The 26,102-nt window shown below is 33.0% G+C and overlaps 1 protein-coding gene across 1 annotated transcript in view; it reads right to left on the bottom strand.

Annotated features, from left to right (window-relative positions):
• LOC106457998 (tryptophan 2,3-dioxygenase-like) overlaps positions 1 to 26,102 on the bottom strand; it is a 42,785-nt gene that overhangs the window by 3,402 nt on the left and 13,281 nt on the right. Inside the window, exons 2-11 of the mRNA XM_013917446.2 lie at positions 16,457 to 16,550; positions 15,612 to 15,699; positions 15,166 to 15,233; positions 14,531 to 14,596; positions 11,448 to 11,509; positions 9,802 to 9,877; positions 8,772 to 8,885; positions 5,542 to 5,649; positions 2,709 to 2,765; positions 2,093 to 2,159 (exon numbers count right to left, since the gene is read on the bottom strand). Coding sequence (XP_013772900.1) covers positions 2,093 to 2,159; positions 2,709 to 2,765; positions 5,542 to 5,649; positions 8,772 to 8,885; positions 9,802 to 9,877; positions 11,448 to 11,509; positions 14,531 to 14,596; positions 15,166 to 15,233; positions 15,612 to 15,699; positions 16,457 to 16,550 — 800 coding nt within the window. The remainder of the gene's footprint in view (positions 1 to 2,092; positions 2,160 to 2,708; positions 2,766 to 5,541; positions 5,650 to 8,771; positions 8,886 to 9,801; positions 9,878 to 11,447; positions 11,510 to 14,530; positions 14,597 to 15,165; positions 15,234 to 15,611; positions 15,700 to 16,456; positions 16,551 to 26,102) is intronic.

The following is a 26,102-nucleotide window of genomic DNA, read 5'->3' as shown; positions in this document are numbered from 1 at the left end:
CCCCCCCCCCCCCCCCACATACACACAAACTTCCACCTTTTTCAATTTTCTATTTCACAATAGTATACAGTATATTCACAAATAGTGTTCTCAAGTTTTAAACTTTCTATTATCAAATTTCCTCACAAATGCAATTTAAAAGCAAATTTCTATTTGAAAAACCAAAGGTGGTGATGATTTCCACCCATCCAATTTTTTGCAATATTTCTTTTAATGCGTCCTCGGAAATTTCTTATTGGTTACCATTAGCGCTTGCATTCTCTGAAGACAAGGCAGATTTCATAGTCTAACTTGAAACCGCCTCGAGTGATTTTGAGTCGCCACTGAGTTACAAAAAACTACATTTGTTGCTGACCTGTGCAAAACTACGGCTTTGTCCGTTTTAAAAAAGGAGTCAAAATAACATTCATGGTTCAAAATATGATTCTTTATTTTTTAATGGCCAACGAAGAGAAAAAGATAAAGAAAAAATAGTTGCTTCCTAAAAAAGCCAATTTAAAGCCTAGTATTATTTTATTTACTTAAATATTATGAACTAAAAAAATCCCATTCAAACAGAAGACACTCATACATCATGTTTGCTTCAAGCATATAATACACAAGTAGCATTTGATTGTTTGTTTTGTTCTGAATTTCGCGAAAAAGCTACACGAGAGCTATTTGCGCTAGTCGTTCCTAATTGAAAGACTAGAGGGAAGAGAGCTAGTCAACACCACCCACCGCTAACTCTTGGGCCACTTTTTTACCAATGAATAGTGGGATTTATCGACACATGTTAATGTCCCCACAGCTGAAAAGGCGAGCATGTTCAGTGACGAGGATTCGAGCCCACGACCAGCAGATTGCGAGTCGAGAACCCTAACCATCAGGCCATGGCAGGCCCATAGCATTTGAAGCGGAAAGCATGTGACACTCAAATTAGGTTTAACCTCGTTCAAACTGAACACGAGTCTTAGTGGTCGAATTTACATTGGACAAACATGTTGGAATTTAAAATTTAGGATCAAGGAACAGAAAAACGCGGTAGAAAAATACAAAGTAAATGAATCGGTACTAACAGAACATGTGACAGTAACATCTCATGTTACAGACTGAAGTAACACTGAATTGATAAATCAAGTAGAATTTAAAATTGAGTTAAATATCACAGAAACTATCGAAATTGAAAACACAACAACAAAGATATTGTATTAAACAGGGAAGCTGGTTCATGTTTAGAAATAATAAAGTACTGGGTAGATTAAGCCTAGATGGCGCTAAAGAAATGTAAATAATTATGTGGGTATAAACCTCCCAACCAGACCTCACTCGTTACTCCAGAAGGTGGTGTCATAAAACACCAAAACATATGTTGTATTTTTGTTTTTTTAAGGCAAGTCCTTGTTTTAATAACTATTTAATGTGTAATGATTTTAACGTTGTATTCTTTTAATAATATATAGTATAACACTCCTAAGAGATTCGAGAATAGGAAAAGAAACGTTTTAGATCTTATTTGAAAAGTACGCAAACATTGTTATATGTACACGTGACGTTTTAATTTTCAGTGTAAGTCAACTCGCTCTCCGTTATTTTGAATACAAATATCAATATAAAATTCCTAGGAGATTCTGAAAAGGGATTGTGGAACTCTTACTTAAAAAGTGGTTAAGCTTGGCACAGTGGTAGCGAGTCTAACTGTGAACCAGAGAGTTCGTGGTTTGTTTCCTATTGCCGAAAAATTGGGGTGCACAACTTGAGACTGAAGGTGCGTTATGAGAGTTTTGGCTAAATCCCACTGTTCGATTAGAGTAGTCCCAGAGTTGATGGTGGGTGCTGTTGACTAGCTGCTTTTTCTGTAGTGTCTCAGTTGAAAATTGGGAACGGTTAGCACGGATAGACTTTATGTTGCTTTGCGCGATATTCTAAAACAAACTTACTTTAAAAGCATGCGAATAACTGTGCAAATTTCAATTATAAAATCTGAAGAAAAGCTTGTTCTAAAGATTTTCTTTTTTACTAGATGCTTACCTCTTGTAATGCGGGCGATATGTTTGTTCGTATAAAAAAAAAGTTTATCTTGTTCTAAATAGTTCTAAAACAAATTTTTAACGCCCTCGTATCAAGAGGTAAGTATTTAATATGTGTTTATTCGTGTCAAACAGCGACTCAAAGGTTTCCTAATAGCAAAATTGTGTATAGCAATTAATATTTTCTGATTGTGAAGTTCTTTATTTAAGCATTTCAGAAAAAACAACAACAAATAATAAAAGATTTACTACTAAAGAAATTTTATCAATAGCAACCTACAGAAATATATTTGAAAAGATCGAGTAATTGTTTATGGCTTCTGAATACTTGATATCATGTAAACTTTTCTTTATTTTATACAACAAAGAAATGTGTAAGTGACTGCCAGATAAAATAGTTTCTGTACAGGAACAATTTAAAGAACAACAAACAAATTACAAAAAAGACAAAAATATACAAGTAATTTATGTAGATAAAATGTTTGCATATATATGGTGAACATTCATACTTTAAATAGTTATACTATTCCTTTAAATGCGCTAAAAACATTATATAAAAAGGTAATTTTCACTCTATTTATATTCTCATTCTTCACAATAAAATCTCCAATCCCATATGAAGTACTTATAATAAAAGTATGGCCCTGGAAACTGACCATAACTAGAAAAACATTATAATATTATTCATGTTGAACGTACCTTCTTCTTCCTCCAGTCCTCAATAAGAGTTTCTCTTTTGTTCGGGTCCGGATCCTCCTGAGGTAGGAAAATAATCTCAAATTTTGTTAATTCAAAACACATGGGAAAGATTTCTAGACAGTACACAGATATTGTCACATTATTTTCTTAATTTTTTGTGCAGTGTTTCCTGAAAATATGTTCACACAGAAACCATATACCTGAAGTAATACAACACTGGAGTAGTTCTAGTTTTGTATCTTTAGGTCATTATGCAAACAATTTGTTGTTTTAGATCGTGAAAATATGTTCACACAGAAACCACATACCTGAAGTAATACAACACTGGAGTAGTTCTAGTTTGGCATCTTAGGTCATTATGTAAACAATTTGTTGTTTTAGATCGTGAAAATATGTTCACACAGAAACCACATACCTGAAGTAATACAACACTGGAGTAGTTCTAGTTTGGCATCTTAGGTCATTATGTAAACAATTTGTTGTTTTAGATCGTGAAAATATGTTCACACAGAAACCATACACCTGAAGTAATACAACACTGGAGTAGTTCTAGTTTGGCATCTTAGGTCATTATGTAAACAATTTGTTGTTTTAGATCGTGAAAATATGTTCACACAGAAACCATACACCTGAAGTAATACAACACTGGAGTAGTTCTAGTTTGGCATTTTAGGTCATTATGTAAACAATTTGTTGTTTTAGATCGTGACTTCCCAACTTTATGTGGCATTTTATTTTCTAAAAAACCTTATTATATTCAGTCCTACAGAATTAAGTTATAACAGATATTTTAAAACGATTACATTTGTACAGTCAAACTTTTTCATCATATCTCGCTGCAGGTGCAACAAAAGATATTTTTTATCTCCTTCTTCGCATGGTTAATTATCTGTTATTGTTATTATGTAAAAATACTAAAGCGCTTAAATATCAATGTTTGACGGTACTTTAATGACCTCTATCGGGCTTAGGTATTAATAACAGAATCGTAAAGACATTCGGAATTATAGAGCTAATCAATATATATATATATAAGCCAAGTATCGGTCGGTCGATCACGCTCGATTTCTCCGAATTTCGTGAGTTACACGTGTCCAATTCCACTTTTTCTCCTATAATACTTCCTCTTTTGATTGCCCGTTCTCATTTTAGTTGAATTTAATCGTTAACGTAGGCGTAAATAGCTCCTAAATTTCGGAACATTTTATGCTATATAAAAGCCTGTCAAGGAGGGAGTTCCTAGGACCAGATCATTTATGGCTTATGTTTGTAACACCACATCATCCACATCATTGTGACGTCAAGCTAGGTACCATCCGAATAGGAAAGCTGGGAAGACTCCCGTAATCTAAGGCACGCAAGTGCATTCGCACCCTATCCATGCCTGTGAAAAATAAGTAAACAATTTGCGCAAATCTATGCTTGGTAATTATTACAAAAACCTTTGTTAAAACAGACTGAAGATGCCAATTATCTGTAAGGAAGGTAACGACTTTTCCTCAGAAGAAGAACAGATGTGTATGCAATCACATGGTCATCATATGTTTTAATCTTTTATCCAAAGGTACCAATATGTAACATGTTTGCTCAGTTATATGTGGTAGATTCAGGAGCAATATGTAGCATGTTCCTGGGAAAGAAAATTTTGTATTTCTTTTGTGTATTGTCAATTTTATACGAAATAGTTTTGGTTTCATTTTTCACGGCCTTTTACGCTAGTATAGAATAAAGGCCGAAACATTTGTACTTTCATAAATGAAACTAATGTTTATCTCTTCCTCATAGAAACAGAAATAATAATTTATCAGTACTTATTCGGGTCAATTTTATTACACGACGATAAAAATAACAACAAAGCTATAACAGGATTTTGTAACGAGTTTGACAGCAATGAGTAAAAACATCTTTACCCAAATTAAGCGTCTATAAATTGTTAGAACAAGATTACAGATAACGAAACCTTACACTGAACTGCTATTGACATAAGATATCGGCTAATACAATGATTATCCAGCATTAATGAATTAATAGACCACTTAAACTAAGGGTTAATCTTCAGGCATGCTGCATATTTAAGTGACCGTTTTTATTTTATCTACAATTTAAGTAATGCTCATTCTCTTTACATACATGTAAATTAGGTCACGTGACGTCAATATACTAACTATAGATGTGAAACCTTAGTTTTCTTTTATATCTCAAAAATGTTTTCAAAACAATCCACAATTTATAATGGATGTACTTGCCTTTTTTTTTCCTATTATTCTGGATAACTATTTGATATTTTCAACGTGAAGTGCGTTTTATACAATACATGAGCTAAATAGGTCCCAAGGTTCAGACATAGCCATCACTAATTTAGAATTGCTACCAGAAGTAAGGGCAACATGTTAGCAGTATCCACCGCCTACACAGCTACTATTAACCGTATATCGTAATTACAGCCGAATTTGCAGAACATGTATAGTGGCATTCCCAGCTCGAACCTTGGACCTTTTGATCCGTAGCTTGTCAAGCCAACCACTAAATTACACTCGGCTTTTGTTATGAAGGAGTGAGCAATTTTCACTGGCACACTCATATATAATCTACAGAAGCAAAAGCACTTTCACGTTTAACCCTTTAAATTAGTGTGTTTTATCTCTAAATAGGTGTGATGTGTCTAGTCTTATTTAAAAGTCTATAGTCATAAACATCGTTTAAACACAAACTACGTAAACTATACCCCTATTAACTTAAAAGCAGATAAAAATACTTAATACTTTCACTGGATACGTTAAAAATAATGTAAAACTGAACTGTATAAAGTATCCGAAATTCTCTATAAACTGACCTCAGCATCCTCTTTAATTCTGTTCAATATCATGGTCGCAACTTTCTTGTACTTGTTCCAGAAATTAAAACCATTTTCTTCAAGTCCAGGAGTTCTTTCTAACCATCGCTGAAATAATTACAGTAATAATATTTATAATTTATTTTCACGCAAATAACGTTACTATATATTCAAAGTAAAACAACAACAACAAAAAACGTTTTCAGTACAGTGAAAGATAAAATATTTATAACTTGGTTCAGCCAACTAGTCTCGGTAATACAATTACCATAAATGGCAACTGTGTTGCCGAAACTAATTAGCTGAAACAACTAATAAAGATTTTATTTTTAAAAAGAGTCGTTTTTATTTTTACTGTTAATATATATATATATATATAAGACTATATATGTTTTAGCATGAAGATAATGTTTAATTTAAATATTTTTTATGTATTAATCCTTGAACCATGAAAATTTATTGTTTTTACAATTTAGAACCGGCTAACAGACTTTTACAATTCCGTAAGTTACTGAAAGATATTTTCCATTAAGGTTAAAGTAGAGAATTAAAAATATATAACACTGTTTTTGGATAGTTTGTACATAGTGAAAAATACACTTGACAAACCATGGTATGTCCTGTTTTCAAAAAATTAATTTGTTTAATTTTGCATTAAACGATTACCCTGTGTGTACCATGAAAGCTAGGTAAGTTGTAATATTATTTTTACTAAATTCAAAATATTCTGCTAAACTATTGATAATAATAAGCACAGTTATACATTGTAATAATGTTTGTTTTGTTTTTAATTATGCACAAAGCTACACGAGGGCTATCTGTGCTCTGCCCACCAAGGGTATCGAAACCCGGATTCTAGCGTTGTAAGTCCGCAGACATACCGCTGTGCCACTGGGGGGCGATTGTAATCATCACAATTATGCTCTGTAAAAAATGTAATACTAATAAGTAGAATTATACATTGCTTTATATAAAAAAAATCAAAATACAGAAGTTTCACACAAAACGTGTGTGTTTGATGTAAACTATAATTTTATAACTTACACGCTTTTTGAAGAATAAAAATTCATAATATATTGCCATAGTACGCTAAACTTTCAAAATTCAATAGAACAACTTTCTCAAGTTTCAATTCTTCCGCGAATTAAAACAATCTTTTTAAAAGAATAAAACATAATTCCTGCAAGTCCTATTTTCAGTTTCATTCACTCTGGCATAGTAACTCAGTTTACACTCACCCATTCAAGCAAGGTCTAATTTTCAGTCTTACTCTGATTTATGTAGCTTAAATTTTACGCTCACGATTTAAACAAGGCCTAATTCTAGTCTAACTCTGGTTTATGTAGCTTAAGATTCACATTCACGATTCAAGCGAAGACTACTTTTAGTCTCACTCTGGTTTATGTAGCTTAAAGTTAAAGTTTACACTCACGATTCCAATTAGGCCTACTTTTAGTCTTACTTTTTTAAGCAACTTAAAAGTTTACTCGGGTATAAAAATAATCTCGAACTCGTTGCTAAACCCTTACATTAACTTATGAGTATTTCTATAAAGACTAACTTTATCACATTTCATCTAATAATTTCTTACTTAGTCGCTATATACTTTCAATTCTGGATGGTTTATGTTCAATTATCTATATGTATAAAATTCTCAATAGAGAGATAACAAAATAACATTCTAAGCCTAACAATCAAAATTTGAATCATTCAAGGACAAAATACGTAACACCTATTGGCTAAACTTGTAACACACCCATTTCTTTGAAAACTTCCCCACAAAATTATAATTTAGTGTGATATGCTACAACAAAATATTAATTACTCTTTGAACGACAGAGAAAGTTGAAATAAGAATAGCTAAAAAATACCGTATAAGTATTCTTTTTTGTTTCAAATGTGTTATTAAAGTATTTTGAAAAATATGATAATAGGATTCATTCATAATATGTGTAATTGCACTATTTCGATAGATGGATTAAAATATAATTTATCTCTGATAACATTAATCAACAGTTGGGTGAACCTCTGTGGAAGTCTAAGGTACACAAATTTCTCTTCTGATAGCATCTGTAAATAAAGAGTTTGGACCGGGAAAGATATTACGAGGTGAATCTGAATTCCTGATTTTGACTGAATGTAAGCAAGAAAGAGGTTGTACACAATGTAAACAAAGCGAAAAGTATTCTTATTGACAAAATCATTCAGTGACGAATGCACTGGACAGAAGACATCGCTTTAACTGGTGGTAATGATTGAACTTGTTAAAAACTTGTAGAACTTGAACTGGTTCTAGACGAAGGCTTTAGTTTAAAACGGTTACTTGTTCCAGACTTAAGATAATATAACATTATAATTATATATAGTATTCTATAATACTATCCCTCTCAGGGCACATGCGCCACCCACGTCACTGATTGTCATTCCAATAGAAAATAAGGGAACTTATCTGCTCAATAAGTCATCAATGGAAAAATATTAATATCCGCGTTTACACATTGTGTTTCACTTTACGACAATCTTTTCCATAAGAAAACGCGTGTGACATCATAGGCGTGTATTAGTTTAAGTTGTTAAAACGTGCCTTACTAATAAGCCCTACAGGGCTAACTATTTATTTCAACTGGTAGAGCATTCGCCTGGTATGTGACAGGTCTCAGGTACAAATCCGAAGCATATATGTACATATAGATACATATATTGTAAAAATAAAAATTACAACAAGGAAATGATCCAATGAAAGTATCTCGGCCGCATTCCTTGACCAACCAGCGTTCTATTCTTAAAGCTACATAAACATATATACGTAATTTTTTGAAATTCTTGGTGAACTTCAAATGTTCACTTTACTAACTAAACAAAGCAAAAACTACCACAACTTTAAAAGAAAAGGGTATAAATCTTCAGACTAGTAGGGCGAACTTGCTTCAGACTTTTACAACCTCTAAGAAAAGGGATCTCAGACTGTTAGGGTGAACCTACTTCAAACTTTTTTTTTTTTTAGTTTGAGTTTATTTAATTTAAATAATAATAATAATATTTAAACGTGTACACTTACTTATTCGGAGGGAAACTAATTTGTTTATATGTATTAAAATGTAAATTTTACTTGTGTAATTTCATGTGTGCAGAAGTCAGTTAATTAATACTATACTACCGGTAATTGTATGAAATAAGTTTGAACATAGTTGTTTTCTAAATCACGTCAGTATATCAAATCTAATACTCACCTGAACCAAATCACAAAGAGAAGGTTCGTTTTCAGACTGCATGATGGCATCAATGACTTTAGGGTCTTCAAAGATTTTCAAATAATGATTTTTCCCATAGTTAACTCGATGTTCCTATAGAAAATAAAAGATAATTAGTTTTTTACACGTATACTGGTAAACTATCCATTTTACTGTTTAGTTTACCCTAAATATCCTGTGATAATTATAAAAATAAAGCTAAAGCACATGACTTTAAAATTTCTCTTCCTTTAGATGGGTATATTGCATAACTAATCAACCAATAAATAGTTATTTTCTTGTAGTTTCAATTTACAAAATATATTCTGTTTTAAAATACATAATTTCTAATCTAGTCACTACTAATCATTTTGTGCCATAGAAAGAACACAAAAAATTTTCGTTTAGTTAAAGTAATTTATAACATCCTACGTTAAATTTAATGGGCTATATGTTTAAGCCGAAAAAACGTAAATGTCAGCTACTATGAAACTTGTTTGAAAAGAAATAGTATCACGGTATTAAGCTACATCATTTCTGTCTTATTAGGTGCTGTATATCGTTATATAGTATTGTGTACATTAAAAAAAAACTCCTCGATGGCTCAGCAGTAAATCTGAGAGCTTATAACGCTAAAATATTGATTTCGATACTCGCAGTGGGCTAAACACAGATAGCCCATTGTGTAATTTTGCGCTTAACAACAAACAAACCTAGTTACTTAAGTTATTTCGATATCACACGAGATCTTTGTTGTTGGTTTTTAGCATGACCATACAACACCAACTGATCATTATGAAATTATTTTTATAGTTTATGTTTGTTTCTATTTAAGCACAAAGCTACACATTGGGCTGTCTGTACTGTGTCCACAACGTGTATTGAAACCTGATTTTTAGCGTTATGAGCCTTCAGACTTACCGCTGAGCCACTTGGGAGTTATTTTTATAGAACCATAAGGTTAACGAAATTATTCCTTCAGTTTTCAATTTTTTCTTCTTGTTATTTGTTATTCGTAAGTTTAACTTACATTTCTAACGCCGAGTTTATTTTCAATAAGCCTGAATTGGACACTCTGGAACCCAGATGCTGGTGATAGATAGCTCCTGTCAATTAGAAACAGAATTTTAAAAGGTGACATTCTAAGGCAGAATTTGGAGAACATTACTAATGAAAGCTTCAATACGAACAAATCCTTTATGCACGTGCTCATTAGTCAACAATATTGAGAAGTTCTGAAAGGCCATTATTTTACCAATGTAAGACAATTGTTTTAGTCATTCTATGTCATAACGCTATCTGTAGCTAATTAATGTATCTTTAAATTACGATAATTTTTATTTTGTTTCATATATCAAAAAGGCTTACCACATATTTTTGATTTGAGAAACTGCCAGAAGCTGACGTTGATATAAACGATTTGATTTTACATATTGAATACTAAGTATTGAATACTTCTTGAAAGGAGATATGTGATATATATAGGTAAATAACGATACCTAAAACTAAAGACAACCTGTAATATTAATAATGCTTATTAAACAAGTTAAACTAAATATCCATGCATTGAGATTTGACTGCTTTCGATTCAATTCTATGTGTTTTTTCTGTAATATAATCTCCGTTGCTTGACCAACACGTTCAAAGATAGAACATACACACAGACGTAAAAATAAAACTATATTTTTTATATACTTCTATCTATGTTTTCTTCTCAATTATAAGCTTCTTTTTTAACATTTGATGTGTACAAGTTTTTCATTTGGATACATAAAATTAAACAAAAAGTTAAGAACACTTCCAAATCTTTATATATATTGTTCCTTAAAGAGGTTATAATTTCATAGTATATGTCATAGATTAGGCCACATTTGGAGTATTGTGTTCAGCCTTGGGTACCTTTCCTTAAGAAGAACATTGAATTGATGGAAATGGTGCAAAGGAGGGCTACTAGAAAACCTGCAGTGGAAAGGTTGTCATACGAGGACAGGTTAAGATCTCTGAAATTGTTTTCTCTTGAAAAAATAAGAGTTAGAGGGTATCTGACTGAGGTGTTTAAGATTGTTAAGGTAATTGATAGTGTTGATGTATCATCTTTTTGTCGCATTTAATGGTGATATTAATAGGACTAAGTGACACAATTATAAATTTTGGCAGGATAGGAGTCAGCTTTATTTTTCTAACAGGGTAGTTGGCCTTTGGAATGGGTTGCCTCCTGGTGTGGTGGATGCACGTAATTTAAGGAAGGCGTGAAAACATTTGAATGATAAGGGCTGGCTCTGAGTGTTATCTTTATTTTAAAATTTAGTGGATGGAATGGCCTTGATGCACCAACAAGTCCCTTGTCGTTCTTCGATTATATGTAGCATATGTATACGTAAGCATAATATGCCCTTGGCTTCTGATAATTGTGACCTTGCAGCGAACTTGTTATCAAACTTAGAAACTCGAAATTACAGAATTTTATTTTTATTTTTTCCTCAACATTACAAAAAGTTGTCAAACTTTAGTGTTGGACATAAACTTCGTTTTATCACTGTCACTACATTCCAACTGTATAGAAGTGGCCAAAACTTGTAGAATTTATCCGATAAATTATAAGATCAACTATTAGTCTAACAGGAAAATCATTTCGTTTTTAAATGAAAATTCATAATCTTTCACCAGCATACTTACCGAAAGTCCATAAAATCCAATGGAGTCATGGTTTCCAATATGGTCACTTGATCAACTAATAACTATTAAAAGGTAACCAGATTTGAGTTTGAAATAACAACTTTTTGTTGTTTGTTTTTCATTTTAATTTAGAAATAATAAAAAATCGACAAGGGGTGAACAGACACTTCGTTTTACTGACATGATATTAGAGAACAGAAATATTTACTTGCAATACAAGTAACAAAAACATTAACATTGTTATCCCTGTATTTAAAAAAAATATTCAAAAACTACAAAATATAAAAACCAAGATTAAGTACAAAGTCCGCAATGTAAGAAAATATCAATATTATTAATTATTTACTTTTTGTGAAGACATAATTTACTGCAAATTACATCTTAAGTTCTTACCACAGTTTCTGTCGTCACATAGTCCACTAACGTCTCAGGTTAATTTTATTAAGATCACACTGAAATTTTTGCAGTTTGAAAAAACAAAACTAGAAAACATATATTTGGTATTTTCAACCTCATCCCACCTCATATACACATAAAGTAAACAGCCAAATTAAAGACTATTAGGACGCATCCTAATTTTTAACTTCCTTACCAAAAGGAAGGCACGTAAATCAGCAGCAACCGCTGCCACAAGAGCTTTATTGGCTTTGATACAAATAAGGCTATTGACTTTTAATGCACCCACAGCTGAAATTACGGGACATGTTCAGAGGTATAGCGTCTCGAACCTTGAACCTTCCGATCAGCGGTTCGGGACGCAAACCACGAGGCCACACCCAGCCCAACAGCTGTAGTAGAAGACTAATTCGCGCACATTACCGATGCTTCCTTCCTCTTTCCATCTGGCATATGAAATGTAAACGTTTCTGAAATGTCTTCTATGCATAATTAAGCATGTGTTGGACGCCACCCAGTGCAAATTACTATTGCTGAGTGAGCTACCTAAAGAAGACTAGAATCAGAGTAAGGAGAGAGTGAAAAAAAAAGGAAGCATAAAGAGCAAAACTTAGTTTATAACTGTTTTAATTCGACTGCTAACATCACCATTATCCGCGTGCACAGCGAAACCGGGGGGGGGGGGCATTGAGAGCACAGGCCCTCAATTGTAACAGGGTAAGGAATTGTCCCTTTAATTGGAGAATAGAGACTTGTGTATAACTATCATTCAAAATTGCTATTTCAGTTTTGAATCTAATGGTCACGGTTAACATAGCAAATAAGGTGCCCCAAATTGTCGGTGCTTCCGCAAATTCAAATATGTTATGCCGCCTATGCTTATTCGATAATTGTGTTTGTTTTCATTTGATTATGATCAATAAAGTTGAATGATGCCCTCGGAACGTTTGGTGAATATACATCAAGGTCAGATTCGCAGAGTACAATGAAAGTCAATGAAGATTTTAAAGCAGATTCAAGCAAGAAACAACAGGGATATTTTGTAGTTGATAACTTGACTGAGTTTCAACTTACGTGAAAATAATCAGATTGAACACTTTGACGAACAGCAAAAATAATCTTTATATTGATATAAAAAACAGTGTGGGAACCTGCGTAGATAAGTGGACGATTGCCTCCACTATATCAGTGAATAGACCTTCAACTTTCCATACATCATAAGTCATGAACTAGTCACGATGAAAAAAAAAAAAAGACGCTCCTGACTGAATTCATCAAGTATACTCGGTTTCTTAGTACAGTCGATAGCATCACCTCGTAACCTTTGTTTTCTCGCATCATTACTTGGCTGCATAATTCAGACAACGTCATACTCGACCAGAAAAGGATATTACAGCTCAATCCTTTTAATCTGAATGCTATGTGCAATATTCTCTCGAGAAGAATAGACACTATCTACTTAAAAAAAACAACAAAGAAACGAAATATCGAAAACAAGGTAACCTTAACAACTTTCTGGACCAAATGTTGCCACCATTACAGCACAGAAATAAAATAACCGAAGCATGTTTAAAAAAATCTCTATATCACTAACGCAGGTAATAAAAATATATGATATACCTCCATATTAGAGTAACATCACTAAATATTTAGTTAAGGGAATTTTATTCAAGTTATCAAGAAAGTGTCTTTATTATCTATCCTGACCCTTATGAATGTTTTATTATTGGCGTTAATTTATTGTTTTTGTTGGAGTTTTTCTTCTTGTTTATTTCGGATATACTTGCAAAGTTACACAAAGTCCATCTGCGCCAGTCGCCCATAATTTTTAACTGATATACTATAGAGAATACAATAAGTGAACAGCACCCACCACCAACTATTGGGGCAGTATAATCGAACAGGTCTTCTGGTGACATAGCGGAAAGTTTACTGACTTACAATGTTAAAAATTCGAGATTCGATTTCTCCGCGGTGGACAGAGCACAAATAACCCATTGTGTACCTTTGCATTAAAAAAAAACTAATCAAATAGTGGGATTTGGCAGTTATTTTGCGATAAAGGAATGCGGAATATAGACCCTCGAATTAACAGTCTGGCAGTACACTCAACCCATTTGCGTTTCCAATCCAAATATTATCATTATATTTATTGTTTATGCCATGTTTAGACTTACTCTTTCATTTAACTTTATTTTAAGCTTGGTTGCGACTTACACCGATTTTTAAAATCAAATTATTGTCCTATCACTTTCTTTACACTAATCATTTATCTATTGTTAACTTATGCAGTTTGTTTTATGATTACCTATTTTGCACATTTTTTTACTTATCATACATTCAGATACAATATATCATACATTAGTTCTGATATAACTTGTTATTTATATGTTTCCAGTATTTCAACACAGGTATGTTTTATGGATTTAGAACATTCTGTAACTTTATAAGAACGGTTTGTGCCAAAAGTTCAGTGCCTAAAAGCAATGATACAGCCTTACCCTTAGAATGAGAACAATGATACAACTTTACAATTAGAGTCAGAACAATGATAAAACCTTACCCTTAGAATGAGAACAATGATACAGCCTTACCCCTAGAATGAGAACAATGATACAGCCTTACCCTTAGAATGAGAACAATGATACAGCTTTACAATTAGAGTGAGAACAATGATAAAACCTTACCCTTAGAATGAGAACAATGCGGCTGAGACGAGAGGTGATCGTTAACATCTTCGCTTCACCTACTTCCTATAAAATAATAATTATTATAAAAATAGATGTTCTAAACTTAAAGCGGAGGAGAACAGATCACACGAACGCGTTGATGAATATTACTCCTGAACAGATTCGGCACACCAATCATTAAATACAAACCCATGTGCCAGAAATACAATTCTTTAAAAGTACTTTTTTAAAACTACTAATTTAAGAGTTCAAGTTGCTATTAAAACAAAATAAATAAACACGAAACTTGAACCACATCTAATTTACAAATATGGAATCAAATAGGTGAAAATAAATAGATAAAGCAAAGCAACAATGTATTGAAACTTTTATTAATATTATTCATAAAGTGACAAATTCAACACACGAACCAGTAGGTTGAAATATCAAAACATTTTACCATTATTATACATGAACAGACAGATTCAGCACACGGACCAGTAGGTTAAAAGATCAAAACATTTTACCATTATTATACATGAACAGACAAATTCTGCCCACGGACCAGTAGGTTGAAAGATCAAAATACTTTATTGTGTCATTGTGTTCAATAGTAATACGAAAAACGGCATACATTTTTAAAGAAAACTTACCTTCGTGTTTAACAGATATCTCACAGAGTCAAGCTCAAATATAATCTGCTTGAACCAAAGTTCATATGCTGAAATTCAGACCAACGGGAAAATGTCAAACTTCGAAATGAATGATAAAGAAGTCAATGTGATTGTTTAATTTGTTATAAGAAAATGGTTAAAATGACTGGATTTATTATTTGCTAGTAAACAATTACTAAAATTACTGGATACAGTATTTGTTAAAAATCACAAACACATATATATCACGATAACGTTATGTATAAAAAAATATATTTTCCAAATTTATCATACTGTCGCATATTTAGTTCGTAATATACAAAGATACTGACACAATAACTAGAATTTAAGCCTAACTTTGACAAAATAAGCTGAAGACAATATTCCTACACATAAAATGACTCCGTATAATACAAACATTCGCAATGTATTTCATGGTTCGTTACCCTGATGAGTGATAATAAAAAGATGTTCGTCATGAACAGGCGTTGATAAAGTCGATAGGGGGTTTTGACAGCTAAGAAGACGGTCAACCTATTATAAACAAAGAAAACAGTGGAAGATGCGAATAGATAAAAGCGTAACTTTTAGAATTTAGCTGTTTAATAAATGTTTTATTTTTTCTAATCAACTGAAAACAGTGTACAAACAGGCTGTTGACAACTAAGAAAACGGTCAACCTGAAAAAGAATCACAAAAACAACACATGTCATAAAAAATGCAATTATGGAATCTATTTATTAAATAAATACTTTATTTTTCTGGTCAACCGAAAATAGTCTGCTAAACGTTTTAAGTATTTTTCTCAACAAAAGATTGTATATTATGAAAAGGTATATACATCGTGATTGTTTCAATAAAAGTACTTCAGAGTTAACATGCTGTTTGCGTTATATTCATTATGGGGAAAAATAGTAATGAAATTTTCCAAATTTTATTAATTTAAATATAAATTTAAAAAACATCAATAACACAGATTACGTTCCTTGATCTCGTAAAGTGTCCTAATCACAAAATTGTGCAAACTGCAATAGGATTCGTGAATATCCAGATCTTTGCGTTCATAGAAATAGGATAGAAGTTCGTTTTAAATTTTGAGGAGAAATATATTACAATATCTATTAAAATCTTAATATATATATGTGTATGTGTGTGTATTAAATTGAAATGTTCATTTGTGGTTTGACAAAATGTTACAAAGTAATTGGTGAGCATGTACAACCAAGTTATTTGATAAAATAACACTTTGAGTGATAAACCAAAATTTTATTAAATATAATAAAAAAATTACTTGTAGGTAATCCCCATATAACATTCCACCAGGGGGTACTTTTCGCGTTTCAACATTCGGCTCCTTAACAGAACATTCTGCCACAGAGGGCGATCTAGAAAAGAAAAAGAAAGCGTTCGAATTGGTACTTACCAAGAATACTTAATTATCCAATAAAGTAATCCTCTTTAACAGCTAAAACGAGTTAAATAAAACCAATCCAATTTATTTATAAGCTAATAAAATTTAATGCATTATTTAAAAAAAACTTACTTAGAAGTTTATAAGTGTTTGAATGCAGTGATTGATTATGGTAAAACATGAGGCATTTGTATCTACACGCAAGGGAAAACTGTAGTTGCCTTTAAATGCGTAAGTCTAAACCCTACTGTTGATTAACATAGTTTAATTGACTCATCCTAATTCAGTAACCTAGTATTTGTTGTGCACACTTGAATATGTTCCGTTAAAGCTTAACTTTGAAATTTCAAATACAAACATTGTTGGTCTTGAAGAATATCTGGATCGAGAAGACTTATTTGAATAAGTATTTGACCAAAAAAGGAGTCAGTCTTTGTACATTTTAGTTTTGGAACTTCAGTCACTGATTTTCTTGGAGAACACTATCACTGATATCAGAGGGCACAACCATTTACTTCATTAATTGCAAAAAGTTGAAGTTCAGCGTGATTTGGTACATATATCTTTATGGCCAATCTGGTGTTCTTTTTTTGTTGTTGTTGTTCTTCATTTGTAGCTAAGCACAAAGCTACACAATGGACTAGTTTCTTTTCTGTTTCTAGCAGTGTAAGTCAGCAGACATACCGCTGTGCCACTGGGGGGTTCAACCTGGTGACACAACACATGTTGTTTATGTGACGTTATTTTAGTGTCTACTGACAGATAACACACTACTATAAAGTGCTGTGAATGGTCAAAACAACTGACTCTTCTAGGTGGCCTTCGGCCTCTTTTCGGGAAAATATTCTGTGATTGTTCATAAATGCAAACAAATAAATATTGATATCTAAATGTATAAATACACTATTCGTTTACTAAATAAATCGACACCAATGGAATTAATTTTATAAACTAAGGGTTGATATCATGGAACATTCTCCTCACCAGGGGGTACAGGTGCACACACTACTCTCCCATTATCGCGGTTTATTAGATTTACAGCAGTAAAAACGTTCATGTTCTAGAGAGACCGTGGTGTAAAGAAATTAGCCGAAGTTACAATATCTTGTATAGCGTTCAAATCAATCAAAAAACAGTTTAAACTACATATTTGGTTAAATGCGGTTGTAACCACTTTCTGATCACACTACAATACCCATAGATATTTATCCTCATAATTAAAATATCATAAGTCTGTTTCTATATGTCTTATGACCTACACCATCGCTCCCTCTAATGATAGTTCAGTGATAAGCCTGAAGGCTTATATCGCTAAAAACCGAGCTTCGATACTCGCAATGGGCACTACAGATAACCAATTGTGTAGCTTTGCGCTTAACAATACACAAACTACAATTAAGGACTTACTTGTTTTGTACCGAAGTTTACAAAGTGAAGATTTTATAACAAAGAGCTCTAAAATTTCACAAGAGAAAATGGCTGAACAAGAAGAAGTGGTCGTTATTTTCAAAGTAAAAATAAAACAGATCCATGTAAACTGATGACACACAGATTTGAATAGCGCGAAAGAAGAGAATTAATGCATTAATTAAAAATTCAAATTATTCGAAATCTAACAATATTAAGCTTACTCGATCTTAAATGATCTAGAAATGTTTGAGTGAAACAAGGGGCCCACGCGTGGTGGGAGTTAATTAATCAGACTTGCTGTGACCATGAATTGAAGGAAGCACTTTTATGTTCAAAACTTGAGCACACCTTATCAAAAGGATTACGAACAATCGTCATCCAGTATCAGTTTTTTGTAAACATGTTGCTATTTCTTTATAGATATTAGGAACTGCGGTAGACTTGCCAATATTTTCTCGCTCTTTTGCTTTTGGAAAATCAAAAGAAAATTTTGCGTTGCAGTAAAAACTGTATGACACGATAAATAAGGCAATGTGAGTTATTGAATCAAAATATAATGTTACTTGAGGCGAATTAGCAGATTTACACAGGTGAGCATAGACATAGTGAGTTTATGAACTTGTAAATGTTGCAAGGGTTAACTCCATTTAATATGATTATGCAGTTGGTACTCATATTGTTAACAGTAGATTAAAAGAATGGTAAAACAAATCTCAAAAAAAAAAGAAACTGTAATTATACTCATATTGTTAACAGTAGATTAAAAGAATGGTAAAACAAATCTCAAAAAAAAAAGAAACTGTAATTATATTGAACCAGGTTGTTTCCATTTTGAATAACCTTTGTTGTGGTTGAAATAATGTTCTGCTTTCAGTAAAAGTATTGAATAATTTAATCTCAACAGTATTGTTGTTTGGTTTCTGTTTTTCCCTGCTGTGTAAACGAACATTTACATCTAGCAGTAACAAAGCATATAAAATACCATTCCATACCTTGAACAGCGTTTCGGCTCTTCTTTTCGTTGTTCCTCCCTTTAAATTTGTTTGTTTTTGAACACGAGGGCTATCTGCGATAGCCGTCCCTAATTTAGCAGTGAAAGACCACAGCCAACTCTTGGTTTTCTCTTTTACCAACGAATAGTGGGATTGGCTGTACATATAACGCCCCAACGGCTGAAAGGGCGAACATGTTTGGTGGGACGGGGATTCGAACCCACGGTTAAAACTTTTTGGGACTAGCTCCTAAAATTCTTTAGGACTACCAAAATGTACAATAATTAAATTCTTTAAAAACTAGGTAGAGTGTGATTATTGAAATTATGAGTTTTATCAAAATAAATTTCTAAACACCTGAGACCATCGGTGGGTCAGCGGTTAGTTTATGGACTTACAACACTAAAATTCGGGATTCGATTCCCCACGGTGGACACATCAGATAGCCTGAAGCACTAGAATGGCTGTAATCTAATCTCACTGACAACGTAGTAGAAATAATGAAAAATGTACAGAAAAATCTGAAACGTTGTTAGATATTTACTAAAAAATTAAATGTACAGTTGGTTGTTTGATCAAGATGCGCATATAAAAAATCAAGAATTGTTGGATAGTTTTGCAACATTAAGGGAATGATTTGTTATTTCTACAGATTATCTTATTAAGAAATGTATAAATTCCCCATTAAGTTGTTCAGGAAAATCTTAAATGATTTGTCTAAATCATCTGAATTTGGGCGGAAGTGATAAAAAACAGATACAACTGGGCAAGGTTAAACGTTTGAGAAACCACAGATGATGTTAGAAGGTTGTTTACACTAATGAGCTGTGATGTAGATAATGTGACAGGCAACAAGCCACTTTAGGCTGTATTTCTGTATTTTCGATAAAAACAAAACTCCAAATCTTATGACAGATTTCCCAATTCTCAGTTAATTACTGCCATCTTATAAACATGTTTTGAATTCACTAGCTTGGCAAATTGCCAAAAAAACAAACAAAAAAAACTGAAGATTAGGTTAGAAGAGAGATTATATTTAAGGAAAACATTCCAATCAAACTAAAGATTGGACTTAACGTCAAGTGAAGTGATAAAATAAGTCACCATTAACTTTTATGTGTTGATGGCTTATAATATTTTATTTTCAAATATAAATCAATTTTGAATAAGAAGAAAGAAACAACCAAGTTAAAACGCTAGTAATCGGGGTTCGATCGCTGTAGCAGACATAGGAAAGCCCATCGTACAGATATGAGTTAAAACAAAACAACCAACCTTTAGGTTTAGTATTGGGGAAAATATTAGAGACGAAATGGAACTTAAGATTTCCAAGAATTCATTTAAACCGATACAAAAGAAGAATATGAACATCATTTTGAATTTACAAATGCGTGTTTGATTTCCATCGATAATCGACTAATATGTTCAATGATTTTGTTTTTGTATTAAATAACCAACATTTTCCCTGTACTACTTGTCATAACTAACTTTTTCTGTAACTTCTGGAAGTTTTCAGTACTAATGATGGCATGGGGTTGAAAAACAAAAATAAACGAAGTGTTTTGTGTGTGTGTGTGTTTTTCCAGCTAAACTTAAAAGCCGTATTTTTTATTTTCTGCCATATTTTTCTGTAACTTCTGGAAGTTTTCAGTACTAATGATGGCATGGGGTTGAAAAACAAAAATAAACGAAGTGTTTTGTGTGTGTGTGTGTGTTTTTCCAGCTAAACTTAAAAGCCGTATTTTATTTATTTATTTTTTGTTTATTTTTATGTCAATTTTGAGATTGGATTTTGATTGTTTGTAATTAAGCACAAAGCTACACAAAGGGCTATCTGTGCTCTGCCCACCACGGGTATCAAAACCCAGTTTCTAGCGTTGTAAATCCGCAGACATACTGCTGTATCACTGGCTTTGAGATTGGAATTTCCATCTTGACCGGCACCTGTAGGGTTCGGGTGTAGTTATCTATAATTCTATTATCTCTAAGATAAATCGTTCAGCTGATTGTAGTAGAGATGTTTGTTATATGGTTATTATTGTACCCAACAAGCTAATGTCCAGCAATATATACGAACAATACTAAATCAAGAATACCTCTTTTTGCACACAAACACCAAAACGTAAAATATATATCAATTTCAGAAAGTAAATTATTCAAAAGTAGTTTTAGATGGGAAAAAAGTGACAGGGATTTAATTTTTAAAGAAAAGAAACTTTCCCAGACTGGGGTGTTCGAGGATACTGATATCCTCCTTCGCTCCGCTCGCGAAAAATTGTTTGCTGAGTTAATGGATTTGATAAATTTTGAAAGACTGATAATATTTTTCACTATGGCGGATATGAAGACTAGAGAAATATCTGAAGGGCTAGGAAGCAGAGAGAAATCAAGGCCAATAACGACGTTGAAGAAAAGAGAAGAAACAAGACGACAAACATTGGACAAAACACATCGTAACAAACACCCCGTGATCAGGGTCACCTAGTGGCTGGGATCAGTAAATCCAATGCCAAGACCGGGATCATTAAGTCCAAGTGACATAGAATTTGATGTGAGGGGAAACGGGAGTGCCCCGAGAAAACTCACTTTCACCGGACAGGCGCCGAATTATTCTACCTGTCCTGTGCCCTGAAATGGTAATACAACATCAGTGGGTTAAAAAAACAACTGATCTTTATGTGTGCTTTTAATGTACTTATTATACTTTGGATGCTAAATACTTATTGTATGGGTAAATTGTTTTGTGAGAGGCGCTTATCATAATGTGTCTGGCCGCTGTTAATGGGTTTCCTGTTTTTGCTTTTCTATCGTAATTAAAAGCTAGAGATGTTAACCTTTCATTGATTAAAATTAATTGTATGATGCATGTTTTGTGTAAGTAATTAGTGGAGTAAATTTTAATAACTACAACCACAACAAAAAAAACCGTGACAGGGACTTTAGTTTTTAAAGAAAAGAAACTTGAGCTAGTTTAAAACTAGTTCTCTATCATTGCATACGACGAACATCAAAGATATCTTTCTGGGACATTTTCAATGAACTAGCCAGCAAACTGACTAACCCGGGTATACAGTCCCTAAGGGGAAAATTCAAGGTTGAGCACATCCTGTTCAAGCAGGTGTGAAACTACAAACATCTGTAGTAGAATTTTGAAAAATGTACCTAAATACACCTGAACAAGAATTTGTTGATAACCACAAAGTTTCACAATGACAATGAATTATCTGTGCTGTGACCATAAAAGGGGTTGAACCGCTAATTTTAGTGTTATAAGCTCTGATCTTACCACTGAGCCACCTAGTTACCTTAATAAATACATACGCAGTTTCTGGGTTATGAAATGGCTACAAATATGATAATAATGTATTTTATACTTATGTAACAAATAACAAAAGAGCTACTTATAACATATAAACGAAAGAGGGTGTAATATAGAAACGTTTTTAATATTCTGGCTCATTTACCAATTTCAGTTATTGGAGTTATTGTCTCCAATGGCATAAATTATTTCATTGTCTTTCAGTACATCCCCGATTCCCATTCACTACAAAAATACATTTTCACGACTGCCTCCTTAATGGTGATTCAGATGTTGGCTGAAGAAAACACATAAGCATTTAATCTTAATTTTCTACCTTCCGCTCTTTTCGACAGTGCATACAATCGTGCTCAAGCAACAAAACTTGCAGCACTGGCAAAAGTTCCTGCAATGCCACGCTATCCACTTCAGAAGGCTATTGGAGCTTTAAATTGGTACTTTTTCAAGAAAAACAAATGTTTTGATTTGAATTTACACAATAAACAAAAACTCCATATACAGCACATTACATTAGTATGTAAGTTGACTAGAATCTTGTCGAATTTAACAAATTGACCTTTTATTCTTGTATGCCTCCTCTTACATCATACACAGTATGTGGAGAACAAATAAAAAATACGATTTTAAGTTACTTATGTAACTTTCAGTTATACCAAAAATACAACATTCGACATTTTCAGTTATTCATACCAAAAACATAACATTCGACATTTTCAGTTAATCATACCAAAAACACAACGCTCGAAATTTCAAAGTATTCATTCCAACGCTCATCCCTTGAACCGACAACCGCACCCACTTCTCAAACAGCTGTCTGTATTGGTCTCTTATCGAAATGCGAAACTATGAGCAAAGATACCTCAAAGAAACTGTTATACCCTGCTTATTTGTTATATTACACTTCCTCCGAAAGCATTAGCAGCGTGTGAAAGTGAGAAAACTCTAGGTTTTTACAGTTAAGCTATAAATCGCCGCAGGATGTTATACGAGTAGATTTATCACGCCTGTCAGTATATTGTTTGGCTTCCTAGTTGATCTGTCTTTCACCATTCGTTTAAAACACTGAAATAGTAGAAAGACAGTCTCAGCCTTGTAGGTTTTCTCGGGTTTATTGACCTCCTTGTGGATAGGATTACAATGCCAAAACGTGCAAGCTCACACCACAGAAAGGAATAAAATACACAACCTCATCTTTCATGCTTGCTTCTAAAAAAGAAGTAAGAGATATCTATTGGGGGGGGGGGGAGATTTGAGCTCAAACGTGTTTCAGTTTCAGCAGCTCATAAAGAAAACTGATTAATTCATTCCTCAAACATCGTAAATAAATCAAACAGACTGGTCAATGGTGAAGTATATGTGAAGTCCAAGAAATACACAAACAAGAAACATGTATTAAGAGTAAAAAAACACAAAAACTGACGTTTTTTGACATAATAAAGGGTAAAATATTTATTATCACATACAGCTGAATACCTTCGGTAACATAAAAGTAAACCTGATAAATCGGATGAACAGAGTAAAATTTGATTAAAGTACAACGTTTCACCAGGTTGTTTTTGTCAACTAGGTAGTTGATGTACCTGAGGATGCCAGGTTAACCTGGTGAAACGTTGTACTTTCATAGAATTTTACATTGTTCATCCGATTTATCAAGTTTACTTTTTAATTACGACAGAGTACTTCCTTTCATCATATTCTTCGGTAATACAGTTATAACCATCAGGGCTCAATCTACAGTGTTAGCTTAGAATATATTCAGCTACAAACTGTTAATGGGTGAGTTCATTTTCAAAAACAAGGTTCAATTGGAATACTTGTTTACTTAAGTTATTCCCTCATTTACGATTCAATTTCCCCCCTTTTAATTTCTAGCCTTGTTTTTGAAAATGAACTCACCCATTAACGGTTTGTAGTCAGGGGCGGATTTATCGGTCAGCTCTCTTTAGGCCGGGCCCCTATTTGCTTTCGCTTGATGTATAATATTGGTATGAATAGAGCCTCCGGGCCCCCTTTTTTTATCTGACTATGCATTTAGGCTTAAATCCGCCCCTGTTTTTAGTTGAATATATTCTAAACTAATACTGTAAGTACTAGCACTGGTGATGGTAACTGTGTTATCGAAACTAGTCGGCTGTAAGTAATAATAAATATAGTACCTTTCATTGTGCCAAAAAACGTCGTTTTTTGTTTTGTTTTGTTTTTTACTCTTAATATAGTGGCACAATATGGCTGAAAAGAAATTAAGAAACATGTAATTATATAGAACAACTAACATATTATAGGTTACAATCTGAATTTAAATGTAAAAAAAAAAATACTAGAACCGGTGTTTAAATACCATACATAGAATATGTTTCCTAACAACATGGCTTCTCCAAATTTCTGAGTCTATTAGATCATTACGATGAGGTTTTCCAACTTCTCGTGTAACCAAGCAACGAATGATTTTTTACAGACAAACTTTATAGAAAAGTGAATTTTAAAGTTTGATGCAAACAACCTCATTTGAGTGGTAAACTGGAAATGATTTAATGGGTGTGTATTTGTGTGTTTTTCTCATGCAAACAGCACGAAGAGAAGTGTAAACAGACTTTTCACACAGAATACAAAGATAAGTGTAAACAGACTGTTGACCAAACAATACGAAGAAAAGTGTGAGTAGACTGTGAACATTGTAGAATATGTAGTAAAGTCCAAAAGGTGTATGTGAATAGTGTGTCATAGTGAGACTTTGTTGTAGTAAATGCATGTTTATAATAGCTTATTAAGTCATATTATCATTGAGTTATTACTTTTTGGGTATGATTTAAAAATTAACATTTCACAATATATCAAACTTATTTACATACTAATGTGTGCTGGTGATTATAAACTACGTACATACAACATTAGGCAGCTTATAATCCTGAAACTATTCTTCTTCTTCCTGTCTTGCGCATAAACAACTAGCAATTCATGTATAAATATTGAATGTTAACAGCTAAAATTTCGTATAAGACTGACTTGTAAGATATAAATGCTGTTAAAGCCAAAATTAACTGCTTTATCAATATGTAACGCTGTTAAAAATACTTTTCAAGTTCAAAGTAAAGCGAAATGCAAATGTGAATGTTATGGTGCAGCTTACAATATATATTGGCATAATATCCCACGGATAACAACTGTGTATGTATGTGTGTGTGTGTGTTGTATTTGTCACCATTTGACCAAGAATTAACCATTAGCGGTGCTTTTACCGACAGTTAACCATCAGTTGTTCCCCACACCGTTCACTGCTTTGTTTTTAATGGCTAGTAATAACAGTGAATTTAATGATCTTTTAAATGTTTGTTATTGTTGTCGTTAACTATAATACAAACTGTTCCTAAGTTATCAATGAATTAATTCCATTGGTATTTGAAATAAAAAAAATCTAGAACATAGAACAGTTCCAACATCAAGATAAACACGCTGCCCCCCAGTGGCACAGCGGTATGTCTGCGGACTTACAACGCTAGAATCCGGGGTTCGATACCCGTGGTGGGCAGAGCTCAGATAGCCCTCGTGTAGCTTTGTGCATAACTAAAAACAAACAAACGATAAACACGCTAGACGTAGAAACTTTTCTGTGTACTTATCCAGGCGGTGATAACATTTGTAATAATGTAGTATTAATATTTCAAAAAATAAAAGGCCAAGAGTCATAATAGCTCCCCAGTGGTGCCCGGCATGGCCAGGTGGTTAGGGCTCTCGACTTGTAATCTATCGGTCGCGGGTTCGAATCCCCGTCACACCAAACATGCTCGCCCTTTCAACTGTGAGGGCG

The sequence above is a fragment of the Limulus polyphemus genome, unplaced genomic scaffold (assembly GCF_000517525.1).
Source record: "Limulus polyphemus unplaced genomic scaffold, Limulus_polyphemus-2.1.2 Scaffold402, whole genome shotgun sequence".
Lineage (NCBI taxonomy): Eukaryota > Metazoa > Arthropoda > Merostomata > Xiphosura > Limulidae > Limulus > Limulus polyphemus.
Note: the sequence above shows the minus strand (reverse complement) of the source record. Positions and strands in the feature narration are given on the sequence as shown.